Source organism: Mya arenaria, chromosome 7 (genome assembly GCF_026914265.1).
Source record: "Mya arenaria isolate MELC-2E11 chromosome 7, ASM2691426v1".
Lineage (NCBI taxonomy): Eukaryota > Metazoa > Mollusca > Bivalvia > Myida > Myidae > Mya > Mya arenaria.
The window spans coordinates 42,951,631-42,970,827 of record NC_069128.1 but is presented as its reverse complement, the minus strand read 5'-3'; the positions used below and the strand labels follow the sequence as shown (position 1 = coordinate 42,970,827).

The following is a 19,197-nucleotide window of genomic DNA, read 5'->3' as shown; positions in this document are numbered from 1 at the left end:
AGGTGCTTAATTCCGTTATACTTCAAATACTGTCGGACTGACACAATTTCGGTTTAATGAATATGCATGTGGCAGGGGAAAAACTTTTCTTCTGATGAATTTGCGTGTAACAATTAAATATTATCCAAAAGCCAATTTGTGTCAGAAGCCTCCATGGCCGAGGACTGATGGCAAAAAAACTATTGTACTGAAAATACAGCCCCGGTTTAATCCTGGCTTTCGCTTTCTCTTTTTTTACCAGATAAATAAATGTACCTTTATTGTTTAATAGTTTATAAGCTCCATCGTGAAATTTCGACCATTTCCAAGTAATTAAGTAATTAAGCAGGTAAGTCATTTTCATGGTATTCAACTTTTATTTGTAAACAGTAAATCGGAAAGAGTATTCATATTGTTAACACAAAGTAAATAAAGATGTGAATCTTTGATCAACAAAATCAGTGTTATCAGTGTGAGGAATCACGTGACTTCAGTGGGGTTCCCACATGTGTCACCACGGGCCAAAACCGATGTAAACAAAGAAGAAAGTGAGTGTAATTCTCAATTACTTTTTTTAAGAATAAATATGAAAATTGTTCTTTTAGACTTGCTTGTACTATATTTGGCCAAAATTGAACTTGACGGAATTTTGCAGAGCGATGCAACGCTAATGCGCCGTACTGAACTCATGAACTTAAAGAATGTGAATGCTTATGGCCATTTGTCATTATTTTGATAGGCATATTTATTTATTAGAAATTGTCCGAGGTTTTTTCGCAAACGACTTTTCATCTGCAGCTACACCTAGATCTACAAGTACACGAAGTCTTTCGCTACCGAAATAGTTCACGTATCATTTCAAACAAAACGATTTATCACAAGAGACATACACAACGAGAAAGCTCACAATAACCAGAACAAGTCTGATAGTAGCAAACATGAAGAATAGAACTCTACTCCACATCGAGGCTATGTCCATCCAGGTGTATCGCAGAAACCTTCTAGTAAGTTCTGATTCAGAATTTGGAGAGGAAATTGTACTCGGGGAGGACAAGGAGTCACCGTTGCTGCTGTTATTACTGGTCGTGCTCGAAGCGCTCTTTATCCTATAAAACCCCGGGTCTCGGCCGTCGCGTTCCCCGCCTTTGGCCAGACTAAGGGCAGTTGGGCTTACCCGAGTCCGCAAGGGCATCTGCGACCTCCTTGGGCTCAATTGTTTTGGTCGCTCTCTCGGAGTTTCCTCGTCCTCAAGGTCAAAGTCAAAGGATCCAAGCGTTTCGTCGCCATAGCAACAGCATTGAAAAGATAGTTTGGCGAGCACTGAGCGAGCGAACTTCTGGGAGGAAGATGGGACGGGAACACCAGAATTATGTCGGCGGCGTAGACGATGGATGAACGTGCCAGCAATGGACTCGAGGATTATAAGGATAAAATGTGCAAACATGTGTAACTCTGAAAAAAGAAAATGTCACGTAAGGGCGATGCATTTAGATTTGATCACTTAACATAACATTATAAAATAAACCAGCGTGATGTTTCACCATTTTCATTCTTCAGAGGTTTGATAATGATAAATGTACGCATGGCATCATCGCTCTGGTGTTCGAGAATTGTGTTTCACTAGAGTTAATGCCAATAACTTTGGAGGTGAACTCAGTGACCAACATACACAATTCACACACCATATTCTTTTATATTCCACCACAAAATCTATCAACACGATGCTTATTTGCAGTAATTTCAATAAATGAATTAAAGCTGAAATCGGACATAAGATCCGTTGAAGAAATGACATTATTCGGATCTCCTCGGCCATTGTTCATCGAAAACAACCTCGAATGTATGCTTGTACATCGATAGAATAAGTTCATTAAATTTGAAATAATACTATAAATCAATTGAAGTGTTTTAACGTGCATTTTGCATATCTAAGTTTAAACTGATTGCCAGTGAAGTGCATTATTGCATAAACAATTCAGATTCCAAAGAGTATACATGTAGTCATTAAGTTTAACTGCTAAATTGAAATTAGTACGCGATCTACTTGCAGCAGTTAAATGTAAAGATTTCTGACATTGTAAACCGTCAATATACATCCGATGTTGTTTTCGATGGAAAATGGCCGAGTTATTTTGAATGGATATGAAATATGACAAAAACAGTTAGACGGCTTAAGACCACAGTTATCTGCTCCTCGTTGACAAAAAAGAATGCGTTTGTTTAAGTATCAATACTTTGTTAACATTGAATGAAAAAGAAGAAAAAAACTGTTCTTTTTGCAAAGAACTGGACTGAATTTGACACTCTATTGCAGAAATTGATAGTCTCCAGTATAGATATTGGGAAAATCACAGCCTGTGGAAGTCTTAAAATTGGTTGTATGTAGCCGATTAACTCCTATGCGTGATGGTTTTGTATCTATTTTGACAGGTGGGTCAATGGTCAACGTGATGTTTTCTTGTTATTATATTTTGTGGCTTGACTTTTTCTAGAGCTGCCAGTTCCTTGTTGTTGTTTTTTTCAATTGTTTAAAGCCAGGTTAGTGTCTATATGAAACATATAATACAAATAACTGTGGTCTCACGCCGGACGTAATCGGTCGACATACCAAGGTGAGATACTAGTCGAGTTGTAGAAGGAAGGATGGAGGATACATATGTATATATAAGAGCGAGGTACACCGCACTCGCCATGAGAATAGTTGCTGAGAAGCCTGGTTGGTTCACGTGATCAGTGGGCGTAACGAATACCAGCAGGTGCGCGCACGTGAGGATGACGTAGGTCAACACGATGTGCCAAGATAAGGTAAATATTTCTTTGTTCAGCTTTATTTCCATTGTGTAGCTGTAATTGAAGATATAGATTGGTTGAATTGTAAACATAATTCCATAAAGTGTATCAACTTGCCTTTTTTGTATGCAAAAAACAAAACAAACACAGATCAATATTTAAGTAATCCCACTCACTCACATTCTTAAAATGATACCAAATTAATATGACGTCATTATGCATATACAATTAACATTTTGTGTATCCAATAACTGCCCTTGATTAGTTTACAAATAGATACATGTAAGTCAGGAGAATGCTGACATGCTTTCAGAAAATGTAATGAAAATCACATCCATTCTCCTGTGCGATTGTGTGAAGAATTCACACAAATACTTTGTAACCCATGACACTAGAGAATCGCACCGAAATAAACTACATATGAATATTTTATAGCACCCATACGTAGTTTAAAACAGTCGAACCCCGTTGACTCGAACCCGCTTGACCCGAATTCCTTGTGGGCTAGAATTGGGTGTAAATGATCAATTTCTATATACTGTAGGTAAGCATTCCCGCTTAACTCAAAGTATCCAAGGCTCGAGGTATTTTCGCAGGTCCCAGGAGATCGTGCCAACGGGGATCGCTGTAGATGTATTGTAGTACCCATGTTCATCTAGATAACTGTTAAATACTAGTAGTACCCATACATAATTATATAGATATTACCTAAGGTAAGTTTTACTGAATTCACCACGAGGGTCGTTGACAGTGACGCTCCCAGCCCCAGAAGAGCCAATGCTTGTCTGGGAGTCCATCTGAAGATGGGCTGTTGAAATACTGGTCGAGTGGTGCATTAGTTTAACCTCGCTGTCGCTGTATGTCCAACTTGACAACCCTTTTAAAATATGTTACATTTTAATAATCGAAACTGATTAGTTTTCTCCTTATTCTACCAAACTTGATAATAATCAGCGCAACTTGTATCAACTGACTGACAGCTTAAGTAATTGAATCAGATGACCTACAAATAACTTAACGACATGCACTGATAACATTGTTAAAGTTGCGCCTTTTTTGCATACCTGGTGTAGAATTACAATTGTGTGTCAATAAAAGGGAACAATCTTCTGCACTTGCTCACACACATAATGTCAATGTGATTTTATTTTAATTTTTAGTTAATTTTATGAGGTGTATTATTATGTTATTATATTTTATGGCAGAACTATATTTATTCCATACTTAGCCGACACTGTAAGTAGTCCGGGATTGCCCCTGTCATGATGACGTCACAGTGCGTGCGGGAAACAACCGCAGGTTCCCATTGGATGACTGCATCATTGCCGACTCGCAACATTTCATATTCATCTCCGAGTAAAGTTACATGGTCGATTCTGTAGATTTACGACTTTGATTAGTTATTATTTTGACATTTTGTCAGTTAAACGTGGACTCATTTGTTTATTGCTAATGTCGACTAAAGGCATTTTTGTTGAAATCAAACTAGTTTCAGTTTGGTTTCATGGGTTTCGGCGGTGTGGAAACCTGTCTCGAAAGGTTTGTTTTTAAGTAACAAATGCATGGTGGTGTGTACAGGTTTCAACAGCATGATGAAGATGCTGCATATGCCATTACTTCTTAATTTATTCTAAACGATGAAACCGTTTGCCTGTTTAACTAAATGGTGTTTCAACATACATGCATGATCACATTCGCCATGGTATTGTTTTCAAAGTGAATTAGTTTTCGGATGGAAAGAATCGACGGAACCGCCTCTGGAGTGGGTTTTCATAGTTTCAAAAACAGTTTCAACCGGGTTTCATTTTATTTGAAACTGTAATAACAAAAACACAACCGATATAAAACCAAAACTAGTTTATTATCAACAAAAACGCCTAATGAATTCATTAGTTGAAAAGATGTTTGGTTCTTTTTGGAGACGTCGAAGTTCGTTCAACAACAGTCAAACTTAATTATCATGGCTCGACTTATTATTCACCCGTCAAACAAAGTTTGGGGGCATATAGTTGTGAGCTTGTCGGCTGAACGGTCGGTACATCTTGTCCGGATGATAACTTAAGAGAGGGTCAACACCATGATTTATCGGTTAGTTCGATTTGGGTTACAATATACTTGAGTTGTGACCCTATTTTGATTTAGAATTTGCCAACAAAACGTCCAAACAATCACTCATGAAAGAGTTGATGGCTTTGGTTACAAACTACCATATAATTACGGATTTTGTTCCAATTTCAACATAGACTTTGAAAAATACGGTATGCGGACAAAAACTCATGTAAGAAAAGACATATTTAAAAGATATTTGGTACAAATGTCTAACTTCATGAAATAAAGGTCAATTTCGACCTTTATTACAAAATATATTATTTTACGAAGTTATGCCTCTTTCTGACTTAGAATTTGCCAACAAGACGGTGTCCGGATAATACCTCATCGAAGGGTTTACGGATTTAAATGTAGTTGGCACAAATGTTAAACACTTTAACATACAGATCAAGTTCGACGTTGGTAGCTTTCGACTCATGTTTGATGGAGTTATGACCCGTTTTCAAAGAAATAGTTTACCATTCCTATGCTTAGGCAGCTTGTGTGGGTATTCGCCATTCCTGTGACACAGCTTGCTTGCATCAAGGTTGCTTACTGGGAAACAACAACTCTTAATGAACTATATGTCATATATACTACTGGTGTAAGCAAAATTCAACGAGGCGATCCGAATAGATAGAGTCCATGTATACTTACGCGCTGTCAACAACGAGTACAGGGGTCCATATGGACGACTTCCGGTAGAACACGTACTCTATAGGCGGAGTCTTTACTGCGCTGTCCCATTGGAAAAGTGGATCACTCCATGTCTGAAAACGAATACACCGAAATTTATAAATACTAAAGTTAACTAAATAACATTTTAGTTTCTTTATTTTAAATTGACGTTGAAGATACTAATTTTACTGTTAAAATACTCTACATTTCATTACATGTTAATTGACCATTTAAAGTTTTTTAAAAATGACTTAAGTTAGTAAGATGTTTTATGAATGTCGAACCAGATCGTTATTATTTGTGAGATGTAAAATATAATCTAAATGTAAATAATTAAGCTTACAATAATGAAGTAAAACTTAGAAGTTAAAATCGTCTGATCTTAACTTAACGTAACCGTTGACCTTACAAATGGAATTACGTGCAAGTTTACTTGCTTAAACCAATTGTTTACATACTTCAGCTCAACACTTTCTAACGAAAGAGGATTACCATATTCTGATTATTTGTTTTTGGAATTATTTTCCATTGTAGCGTGATGACTAATATAGACATTATGTTTGCATAAATTTTAAACATTTGTGGTTGTTGGACACGTGACATACAATATTTTGGATTCGATTTGATTTGAGAATCAATAGGCAATTTTGAATGCCTCTAAATGCAATTCCATATTTTAAATAAAGTCTCTGAAAAAAATAGTCTTATTTGTTAAGGTCTGCCCGTCCGTTGCTTGCATTGGCTTGACCCCGCCATGACGCCATCATGACTTAAATTGTGTTTAAATGTCATAAGTGACATGAGATAGAAGTGACAGTAATCGGCAGTCAAATCATGACATTGGAAGACTTGAAGATACAGAGTGAGATACAAGAAATCCGGATGCGATACCCTAGCGAAGATACTTCTTGGTTTTAACATGCTCGGTGTAAATCATCGATACACGAGATACAACCTTCCTGGGTTGCACCAGTACTGAGTACACCATATTCCAAATACTACCCTTTAAATACCGAGCGCTAGGCATTGGCGCTACTGGTACCACTTTTAACGTATTTCGGTTAGACGCGACTGCTGTTTGAGCCCCCGACCATCCGCACCCGAAACGAACGCTCTACGGACTTTTTAATTTAATAATATTGTATTGCATGACGACACATTGACCATTGAAATATCAATGCAAAGTTTGCACAATAATTAAACTGACATTATAGTATCAAGCATGCCAAGGCATTGGGCCACGAGTTTCGCCATCAGTTACGGCCCTTTTCTTGGCTCTACTAATGAGCTATTTGGGCGGTCAAAGAGAAAAGAGCCTGCTCGTATGGCAACAAATTTACTGTTCTCGGAAACGGCCATAATATTGGTTACACTTGATATAAAATTATGCCTTTTTTATTTGTTATGTATTATCATGTTTTACTTAAATGACCAAAACAAAAAAGCTAAAGATTTTAGTATAGGTAAAAAGGCCCATATAAAAAGGCTACTATTTTTTTAAGCTTCAGAATATTTTATGTTTTTGTTTTGTTTAAAACACAGAAATTAAATGAGTCAAACATAATTACGCATGTAAACAATAAAAGGTCATGTTTGCATCTATGAAGCATAAACCTATATATTGCCCCGTTTAAATCACCAATGTACCCACGAGCATTGTATATATGACCATTTATTGATAAACGAGAGGATAAAATGGTCGATTGGTAGGGGTTCCGTATTCCCTCAAGTGCTCAAAAAACATATTTTTCTTTATTTTTAATCTACATAAGACAGTTACAAATACAAATAGTTTACCCCTTACCATTATAAATGTCCCTGCCACAGTGATTTGGCCCGTGTCTATATCCTAAAATGGAAGAATCGATTTTAAAAGCTGATTTGATAGAGAAAAAAAATTAAAATCAACATATTTTTAAGTTGGAAAATGCTGTTGGATAATTCAGTTATAAGGTACAAAAATAAACTATATCTGAATGACTTATAACTATGCATCAGTCAATTGTAACAACGCCCCCCCCCCCCAGGTCCAGGGAATATCGGGGACTTTGACTTTCGGTCCAGCCAACCCCTGCGGGGACGAACTGATGGTAAAATCCCCGGCAAATGCCCCCGCACCAAGGGACCCTAGGTAAGGCCCATTCCCTCTATATTTTGCGCGAAGACAAAACCACCGCATTCACCCGGCACTGCGGGGCCACCTGAAAGGTAAAAACACGGCCCATTTTCCCGGCTATCCCCGGTATACCCCCGGACCTGGGGGGGGGGGGGGTACAATTGACTGGTGCATTATCTTATTACAGTAGAACTCCGTTGGCTCGAACTCCCAGGGACCGGCGAAAATACCTCAAACCTCGGAAAGTTTGAGGCAAGCCGAAATGCTTGCTTCAGTAGAAAGAAATCGGTTCGAGCCAACGAGGAAATCGAGCCAAGCGAGTTCGAGTCAACAGGACTATATTTAATTTTCTATCCTGTCACTTAACGAAGGAAGTATTGCACAGGAGTTTACGAATATGCTCATAAATACCTTATTCAGTCTTAAATAAAGAACAGTATGCACGGATGTTAAAGGTAATAAAGCAGCCAATGAAAATATTTCTTTTTTAATTCAAATTCAATCACATAGACCAAGCCGGAGAAATAATTGGTCTGTCAAAATCAAACTGAAACAAATATAAAAAAACATGAAATTATAACAATGCTCAATCATACTCACTACATCTGAAATTGACGTCACCGAAAACGTAACTGTGACGTTCATGTTGACGTCAGGGCGGTTTTCCGGATCGTATCCGTTAAATGCTACTTTCAACTCTTTGACGTGTTGGGTGTGCGTCGACTGACTTTCAACCGTCACTGTGGTAAAATAGAAAGAAAATACATTGTCGACTCGGTTATCTCGATGTTCTGGTTATGTCGAACTTTTTTTCGAATTTGTTGGATTACACGTTATTTCGGTTATATCGAATGCTCGTTATCTCGACGTTTTTTCCAAAGGTCCCAACAGCTTCGACATAGCAATTTTTGACAGTATGGTATAAAACATATTTGGTTTGGAGTGTTGATTTAGGTGCGAGTGTGTGTTTTTTTCCCTTTTCTAAAACAGAAACCCCTTACTTCAGGCGCGCTTTGACTTCGTTCCTTTATTAGCAAATAATTCACTTAAATGATACTCACGCCATTCTGCGGCACAAAGAACACAGCATGTTTAACATTAAACAAAGGAACTTACATGAGTTGCCATTTATTACAAAACTTGTTATATGAGCCGCATCGCACGATTTAGGGTCTTCAGACATACATTTGCCTTTATTATTTTATAGTCCTCCTATAAGATTGTTAGTCATATTAGGTTTTTGGAGCACAGTGCACAGACGGAATGTAACACTGGTTAGAGCTACCCTGTTTTTTTAACGTGCACCAGTGTATAGCACTGTCACACGGGACCCCCATTTAACATCCCTCCAAGAAGACAATTACACCGAATGGTCGTATATCCGCGGAGATAAGCTAAATACACGTACTTAGTATCTGCATTCTAAAAACGACGAAATTAACTTTGTGACTTAATTACCCTTTTTCATGTTCATCATGGTTTTATATTGCTCTACTCAGTATGTGGTGTATTAATATCCATATTATATGTTCTATAACATTGTATGAAACTTAAATTAAAGTTATTGTGATATTTAATTTTCGTTATCGCAAAGATAGTTCTATATTGTCTTATTAAACGGCGACCAACGGACCGGGTGTTATTTCGAACATCATTATCTGATAATTACGTTAACATTATATTTTATCATTTTTTTATGTTTGATGCGTAAGCCACGATTCTAAAATATTTACTTACTTACTTATTCACAAAAACAACAGGATGCGAAGATCTTCGCATCAAGTTACTATTATTATTAAAAGTTATTATTTTTTTGTAAATAATATACATTGTAACTACTTATAATAATAATAATAATAATAATAATAATAATAATAATAATAATAATAATAATAATAAATAAATAAAAAAAAAATAAAAAAAAAAAAATAATAATAATAATAATAAATAAATAAAAAAATAAAAAATAATAATAACAATAATAATAATAATAACAATAATAATAATAATAATAATAATAATAATAATAATAAATAAAAAAATAAAATAATAATAATAATAAAAGTAATAATTAATTTTATTGATAATAATAATGATAATAATAATAATAATAATAATAATAATAATAATAATAATAATAATAGAAATAATATCAAAACATAAGTAGCTACACGGTGCAATTTTGTAATCGTGTTGCTGTTTTTAAAATGAGACTATCAACGTATTTCTACATCTACAAAAGCAACACCAAGACTTACCAAAATGATAAAATAAAAACAGTTGGCAATACACCAAGCGCTGAACGAAACCCCTGTTTCTGTACATTTTGAGTATACCGCTGCTATCTTTCCTTTCGTAATTCCATTTTATGCTCTTATGATTAAAATACAAAGTATTTTCTTTCTTTCACTTCTCAATACATGTAAATCTAAACTAATAACACATATATACTGTTTTTCTGTGTCTTTTTAAATATATTTCTAACTGTTCACTTTTTGCCCTAAATCTAAATGATAGTTGCACATATCATTTATTTGTTCTATCGTGCTAAGTAACCCGTACAAATAGTCATTGCTATACTCCTGTTAATTCTATTAATTGTCGAAATAATCCAGTTCGCAAATACAGACTTCAAACAATTCGGCGATCTACTTAACCACAATTATTTTTGTAAGTTTTAAAGTATAAAACTTAAAAGCCAACCCTGAAATGAACCATTAAAATTCTCTCTCGTTTCTCTGTATTGTTTTTGGCCATTGATTTTCGCTCGATTAATAATCAAGCGTTCCGTAAGGCTGGTCAGATTAATCGATTGTCGAACCTTAGAACGTCGGTGAATGAAATGATTTTGAAATTTTAAACGCCCTGATTAGTGGGCATATAATATCTACCCCATTCAGCGGGTTCTTTTAAGCTTTGTTTTTATTCATTCTGACAGATTTTATGAAATGAGTCCATGCTTTACGAACACGATATCTAGGAAAAGGAACCAAATAAGGATAGAAAAAACATGTCATTCAAACACGTACAATGCTAGTCTAGTGAAACGACAACACTACCAGTTACAGCAACACCAGCCCAGTCCAATCAAAACACTCAGATTATATTCTTAAACTTACGTTAGATCTGGGTTGGTTACTGAATATGGTCCCAGTGTTTCTTTAGTTAAAGGCCTAGTTTAAGGAATATTTGGCATGACAATTCCCTGCTGTGCATCTCCTGCTAATTGCACTAGTGTCACAGTAGGGGCCAATTTCCTGTTTATTTGTTTATTGACTCAGGGCCATTTTGGGTCCATTTCTATAATAAAACCTCCAAAACTGAACAGCAGGATATGCAGATCGGAGATTTGATAAGACAATTAGGCAATTAGATTAATATCAATACACAGAGGGTGTGTACAATACACGTTTTTTTTTTTTTGTTTTTTTTTTTTTTTTTGGGGGGGGGGGCATTTACAGAAGGATGACATCAAAAACAACCTCGGATGTATGCCGGTTCACATCAATAAAAGTAGATCGTAATAAATAAATAAAAGTTTGAATAAGCTGAAGTGTTTTAACGTGTATTTTGTACTATCAAGTTCAAATTGAATGCCAGTAAAGGGTATTGTTGCATAAATGATAAAGAGTCCAATGAGTAAAGCCCTTAGGTTTAACTGCTATATTAAGATCACTACGCGGTCAATTTGCAGCGTATTTATATGTAAAGAATTCTGAAATTTAAAACCGTTTTTTATCGGACCGAGGTTGAGGTGGCCGAAAATGGCTGAGGTGTTCCGAATGCATAACATCTGCGAGGTTTTAAGCTACTAGGCATGTCCTTCTAGTTTCCATTGCATAATTCCAAAAAAAATTGTATCCACCATTTTTTATAAATGATAAATGAACATTGTGCATCTCCTTGTGGTCAAAGTCAAAGGGTACATATAGTCAACGTTTTAAATGCATTTATTTCTTATAGACCGATGCCAAGGGTGTGACATTGTTTAAAGTGAATGGCGTCTTTGCCTGGATTCAACGGTATATATTACCATGTGCGTCTACATGCACTCCTATTATTCTAACAATTTGGGCAATTTAATCAACCATGATACATAGTTTGAGTTCAAATACATGTAATTCATTTAAGGTTTAAAAACAAGTTCAAAGTTTATTTATCAGTCGATATGGCAAGAACAGAGAACAGAAGTTGTTCTTATTGTTGTACATAAATTCCTTACATACACGGGAGAAGTCTTATATGACAGATTATAATCAATGACCGCTTGACACTTGACCATTTCGAAATTAAAACTTTTGAATGAAAGCATTTCTGTAATTAAATATGTCTTATCTGAACTTCTTAATTTGTTTGATCTTATTTATTACAATATATCGCGATATGTCAAATGAACGAATATCTAGTAATGAGGTTAATTGGTTTTGTAGACAAAAACAATAGTTTGATCAGTATCATAATTTTATCACGGTATTTACTTATCAATGCGAACACGTTTTAAAACTTAATATACATATATCGAAATTTTCTAAGTGCGTTTTTTCCGCTTAATTTAGAAAACATTTTAATTGCTCGGATACGAAGACAATTCACTCATATGCCATTTATTCATATTCATTTGATTTATGCGATGTTAAATGGGTGTCATGGCTTCCAGAGTTATGAATTTCAAAACAGTGAAATTTACCAAAGGAATAAGTACATCAACATGCCGTTTATTATTAAGTGTCATTTATCTAGAAAAAAATAGGTTTGTTTTTTAATCTCAAACAGATAGCCAGAACAAAATGTGAAACACTTCTGCCCATAACAAACACATAGACTCAGAAAAGGGGCGATCCCTCGAATTATATAAGTAAGTAAGCAAATTGTTTGTTATAGTAATGCACCAGTCAATAGTAACCACGCCCCCCCCCCCCCAGGTCCGGAAAAAAGCGGGGACTTTGAGTTTCGGTCTAGCCAAGCTCAGATAAAATCCCCGCCCTGCGGTGACGAACGGCTGTTAAAATCCCCGCCCCCGCACCCCAGGAACCCTAGGTAAGGCCCTTTCCCCGTTTTTTTTGGCGCGAAGGCAAAACCACCGCATTCAACCGGCACTTCGGGGCCACCTGGAAGGTAAAAACACGGCCCATTTCCCGACTATCCACGGTACACGGTATACCCCCGGACCTGGCGTGGGGGGGGGGGGGCTGGTTACAATTGACTGGTGCATAACATGTGCATTACAAAAATATTGATAATACAAATATAAAAGGTGATACCACCCGGCCCCTTGTGCCTATAAGTCACCTTAATGTTAACATTAAGTCATGATTCAAAGCCAAATGTTGCCTTCTGACGTAGCATTTGTGACGTACTTTATACACCTACTGAAATTTGAGCAACCGTTCGTTTGTGTTCTTCTCCACAATAAAAGCATCATTTAGAAAATGGAGCGAGCCAAAAAGGCCCGCGCCATTTTCAGTAGATCGCCAAAATGAACTCTTATTCTATTTGGTGTTCGCACTCTTCTGACCCACTAGCGCCGCCCTTTGTGAAGTCACTTGGTATTTTGACGCGAACGATAAATTGCCCATGCGTTAGTTTCATAAAATGAGTATAGGGCGATGGAAAATTGTCGTGGCTTATGGTACTTTTTGTTAAAAAATCAACAAAATGTTGATATTAATGCACTAGTCATTTGTAATCATTTGTAATCAGGCCCCCCCCCCCCCCTCAGGTCCGGGGATATACCGGGGAAACGGGCCGTGTTTTTACCTTCAATGTGGCCACACAGTGCCGAATGGATATGGTGGTATTATCTTCGCGCCAAAAATAGCGGGGAATGGGCCTTAACTAGGATCCCTGGGTGCGGGGGCTTTTGGTGGGGATTTTACCAGCAGTTCGTCTGCGGGGATTTTACCCGGGTTTGGCTAGACCGAAAGCAAAGTCCCCGCTATTCCCCGGACCTTTGGCGTGGTTACAATTGACTGGTGCATTAGATTATAAGAATCACATAGCTACGCTTGCATAGTACAGGACTTTACTTGGATGAACTCAATTTTAAAGTTCTTTATAATTCATATTGATCAACAAAATATTGCACATTTTAAATGATATTAAAGGAAGAAACGTCAGTACTTGTATTTGAATATTACCACATACATATTTTAATTGTATACTGGATAGTTTTCACTAAGATTCCATAGCTGTTTACACATCTATTTTAAATTCTGTTTCGCGACGTAAGCTTTGATTTAAACATATTTTATTACATTTTTTCTTTCAACATGATCGGTATTTACAACAATGATATAGAGTATACAAAAAGCAAATGGGTTGGACACATGTTCTAACAACATTAGTAACGTCTTTCCTATGAGCACATAAACTTAATAAGTATTTGGCGATAAATATAAATAAGAAAAAGGAAAGGAAATGGATAGGTGAAAGAAATTATAGGTGAAAGAAATGTTAGTAAAAGAAAAGAAGAAGAATTTTGACTCACTGCTACACAGGTGATTTGTGGTAAACTGTTCAATAAAACAACCTGGTTCAGTTATATTTAAAGAAGGGGCTAATCCGTAAACCGTTTATAGAGTGTTTTATAAATAAGTGTACATAATGGAATAATACAATATTTTCATCGTCGGAGAGTGAAGGTTTTCCATATAATAACGACATAATGCTAAGTGGGTGAAACGCACGTGTTGCACGAAACATGGATATACGTTCCTGAGTATAAAGCTCTAATGCACCAGTCAATTGTAACCACGGCCCCCCAGGTCCGGGGAACTGCCGGGACTTTGACTTTCGGTCCAGCCAACCCCGGATAAGACGAACTGATGGTTAAACCCCGGCCAAATGCCCCCGCACCCCAGAGGCTATATATAAGGCCCAATCTCCGCGAAATTTGGCGCCATGACGAAACCACCGCGGTCACCCGGTCCTGCGGAGGCACCTGGAAAGTAAAAACACGGCCCTTTTCGCCGGCTATCCCCGGTATACCTCCGGACCTGGGGGCTGTGGTTACAATTGACTGGTGCATAACATCCTCCAGACATCCGCAGTCTTAACTATCAATCATAGTTACGTCTTGCATAGGGCAGAACGATCTATGAAATAGCCGTTGGACTACGTCATGTAGAGCGACAAAATGTGCTCTAAATGAAGTGTTGCATAAACCGTCAAATCTGATCTACTTGCAAAAGAGCTACAGTAAATGGGATAGATCCTCGATTTTCATAGGTCTTTAAATATGTGCGAACACCAATTGAAATTCGGGTTCATGACGTGAGCTTCAGTTCTTGATTAAAGAGTGTGTTTTCCCTACCATTACTGTAAAAGGGCCTATTCATTTGGTGGTGTTATGGATAACGCTTTATTATATTAAAGGCCCAGTGCCACTTATGATCAAATAGTTTGGGGGGGGGGGAAATTAAAGTGCGTATATAACTATGATAGAGCACACATTTTTGGGATTTTCGGGGAAAGGTACCAGGACGGCAACGCAACGGTATCACATCGTTATAAAGGGTACTACATCGTCAGGACATCGTCAGAATATCGGCAATAGAATAGCAATGGCCGGTGACGGTATACATTTTAAAACATACTAAAAAAATCTGCCAATGCGCTGCCGGAGCGAGCAATGGGACTACAAAGGCAGTACTCCAGTATCACAACGCTATTGGTCCGGTCAATGGTGGCATATCGGTATAAAAACGGCGTGGTCTCGGTTTTATACTTTAGGGAAGGAAACGTGGTTATTGGTAGCATATCGGCTCTAGCATCGTTACAACAACGGTTGAACAATGGTATCACAACGCCGGTACAACATCGGTATTGCAACGACCAATTGTGATTTTTCTCGACGGAGCTGCGACGATTTTCTTTCCGTTGTGAATTGTGTGCTCCGGCTGGACCGAAAGTCAAAGTCCCCGCTATTCCCGGACCAGGGGGACGTGGTCAAAATGGACTGGTGCATTAAGACATCCATCGTTAATTTTATATTCTCACTTAGCACAACAAACTACAAGGCAATTAAGTTTTGCAATGACTGTTAATTTCATATCATATGGCCCATAATTAAGACATCTCCTGGGGTTTGACTGACCTAATTAGTTGAAAATATGAAAACGATACTAAACACTTAATCCTGCACGGAGACTTCGCTTTTACTGTCAGGTGTGCATTAGGATTATATATCAAATAGCCAATATTTGAGAATGTTAATTTGTTTGAGCTAATTAATTTTGATTGCTTTAAGATATCTAATACACACACGTGTGAAATGTGAATACGCCCAGTATGTTTCGTATCTTATTACGCATGTGCAATTAGTTACAATATGTTTACAATGTATGACCCGAATACCTTTTTTTCTTGTCCACGAAGTAGTGCGAATTATTGTTCTATAAGAATATTAAAAAAATATAGAGATCTCAAATTATTCATTTTATGTGTTTTCTTTTATGTTTTTTTTTGTTATCAGCAGCGTTTGCAGTTTGAATACTAGATACTAAACATTTTAGGGGTGAGAGTGGTCAAGTGGTAAAGGTATCCGCCTCTCACCTAAGAGTTTGTGGATTCGAGCACCACTTTCTCAGGTCCACTCAAAAAGGATACAGTACTGGATTCTGCTCAGGAAACGGAGTCCACAGTGTTTCTATAAGCTAAGCTTTCGTTATGCACCAGTCAATTGTAACCACGCCCCCAGGTCCGGGGAATAGCGGGGACTTTTGACTTTCGGTCAAGCCAAGTCCGGATAAAATCCCAGCCATGCGGGGACGAACTGATGGTAAAATACCCGCGAAAGCCTCCCATCATTATGATGCAAAGATGCGTAGGTGCATTAAGGTAAGCTTCTTATCATTATGATGCAAAGATGTGTAAGTGCATTAAAGTAGTCCTCCCATCATTATGATGCAAAGATGTGTAAGTGCATTAAGGTAAGCCTACAATCATTTTGATGCAAAGATGTGTAAGTGCATTAAAGTAGTCCTCCCATCATTATGATGCAGAGATGTGTAATTGCATTAAGGTAAGACAGCCATCATTTTGATGGAAATATGTGTAAGTGCATTTAGGTAAGCCTCCCATCATTATGATGCAGAGATGTGAAATTGCATTAAGGTAAGCCACCCATAATTATGATGCAGAGATGTGTAATTGCATTAAGGTAAGACATCCATCATTATGATGGAAATATGTGTAAGTGCATTTAGGTAAGCCTCCCATCATAATGATGCAGAAATGTGTAAGTGCATTTAGGTAAGCCTCCCATCATAATGATGCAGAGATGTGTAAGTGCATTTAGGTAAGCCTCCCATTATTATGATGCAGAGATGTGTAATTGCATTAAGGTAAGCCTCCCATCATTATGATGCAGAGATGTGTAAGTGCATTTAGGTAAGCCTCCCATCATTATGATGCAGAGATGTGTAAGTGCATTTAGGTAAGCCTCCCATCATAATGATGCAGAGATGTGTAAGTGCATTTAGGTAAGCCTCCCATCATAATGATGCAGAGATGTGTAAGTGCAATTAGGTAAGCCTCCCATCATTATTATGCAGAGATGTGTAATTGCATTAAGGTAAGCATCCCATCATTATGATGCAGAGATGTGTAAGTGCATTTAGGTAAGCATCCCATTATTATGATGCAGATATGTGTAATTGCATTAAGGTAAGCCTCCCATCATTATGATGCAGAGATGTGTAAGTGCATTTAGGTAAGCCTCCCATCATTATGATGCAGAGATGTGTAAGTGCATTTAGGTAAGCCTCCCATCATTATTATGCAGAGATGTGTAATTGCATTAAGGTAAGCCTCCCATCATAATGATGCAGAGATGTGTAAGTGCATTTAGGTAAGCCTCCCATCATAATGATGCAGAGATGTGTAAGTACATTTAGGTAAGCCTCCCATCATTATTATGCAGAGATGTGTAATTGCATTAAGGTAAGCCTCCCATCATAATGATGCAGAGATGTGTAAGTGCATTTAGGTAAGCATCCCATTATTATGATGCAGAGATGTGTAATTGCATTAAGGTAAGCCTCCCATCATTATTATGCAGAGATGTGTAAGTGCATTTAGGTAAGCCTCCCATCATAATGATGCAGAGATGTGTAAGTGTATTTAGGTAAGCATCCCATTATTATGATGCAGAGATGTGTAATTGCATTAAGGTAAGCCTCCCATCATTATGATGCAGAGATGTGTAGGTGCATTTAGGTAAGCCTCCCATCAATATGATGCAGAGATGTGTAAGTGCATTTAGGTAAGCATCCCATCAATATGATGCAGAGATGTGTAAGTGCATTTAGGTAAGCCTCCCATCATAATGATGCAGAGATGTGTAAGTGCATTTAGGTAAGCATCCCATCAATATGATGCAGAGATGTGTAAGTGCATTTAGGTAAGCCTCCCATCATAATGATGCAGAGATGTGGTAGTAGATTAAGGTAGGCTATCCGTTATTATGTTGCTGAAATGTGTGAGTGTGTTTATAATCAATATATTGTTTTGCATGTAATATTCATTTAACACCATAATGAATCTACTATTATGATATTATATATGTAAGGGAGGTAATTAATCATTTTAACTATGTGTATTGACTATATAGAATAGTTATTATTTTGTTTCGTCAATAACATAATGCCTATATAAAAAAACTCTCGGTGAAAATTATCCAAACTTTACACTTTGTTATTTTAAATTGAACATTTACCATTAGCATTTTTTTGTATAAATAATGGATGGAATACCTTCAACAGCTCCTGATATTCCACTCTAGTTACGTCGACGCAGGTGTCTCCTGTTTTACAATGGTATGAATAAGCAAATCTTGTTTCAATCTTTTTATCTTACGAAAATGATTTGATTGATTACATTTTAAGTCAAATCGTTAGAGTCAAAACAAATAAATTGCAATTCGATACTTCGGCACCGGGGAAAATGTTTAACACTTTACCTCTTCACACCGGTGTTTGCAGGTATTCTTTGAACCCTTTGTCTCTAAAGAAGATCACAGAAAATGTTTGTTTTTCTGTTTGGTATTACATTGCTTTCTTCATCTAAATAAGAAAGATTATATATTGAAAAAAAATATGAACAAGGTACAATATGAATGTAATTATTTAAAAGGACACATCCCTGATCGATACTGCCGACGTGGTGAATGCGATGTCCCGTTTACATCTGATCAAATAAGGGTTCTAACACGCGAGGTTAGCTTTGTAAACATCTTTATGTGTTCTCTCATTAAACGCTAACGAGCATACATGGTCCTATCGTAAATGTTGCAAATATGGAATCAACTTATAAATGATCGTATCGTACGATCACTTTTCCGAATTGGCAATACTAAGAAATGATGATATTTATTTTGAAACAAATTAATTGATTGGTCACTTACGACACTATATAAGTTATGGGGTTAGCAGGTGACCCGATATGGGATTTACGGGGCGCAGGAAACCATATTCGGGTTTGAGCTTCGCTCTAACCCGATATGATTTCCTTTGCCACGTCGACAACATGTTTACATGTTTAAATGT

The 19,197-nt window shown here is 37.0% G+C and overlaps 1 protein-coding gene across 1 annotated transcript; it reads right to left on the bottom strand.

Annotated features, from left to right (window-relative positions):
- Positions 1–336: 336 nt before the first annotated feature.
- LOC128241559 (neuronal acetylcholine receptor subunit beta-3-like) lies at positions 337–10,336 on the bottom strand. Its single transcript, XM_052958565.1, has 8 exons — positions 9,910–10,336; positions 8,252–8,391; positions 7,340–7,384; positions 5,515–5,627; positions 3,994–4,145; positions 3,478–3,646; positions 2,588–2,823; positions 337–1,431 (listed from the first exon to the last, which is right to left on the bottom strand). The coding sequence occupies exons 1-8, from the start codon at positions 9,974–9,976 to the stop codon at positions 833–835; spliced, it is 1,521 nt and encodes a 506-aa protein (XP_052814525.1). The 5' UTR covers positions 9,977–10,336; the 3' UTR covers positions 337–832.
- Positions 10,337–19,197: the final 8,861 nt, after the last annotated feature.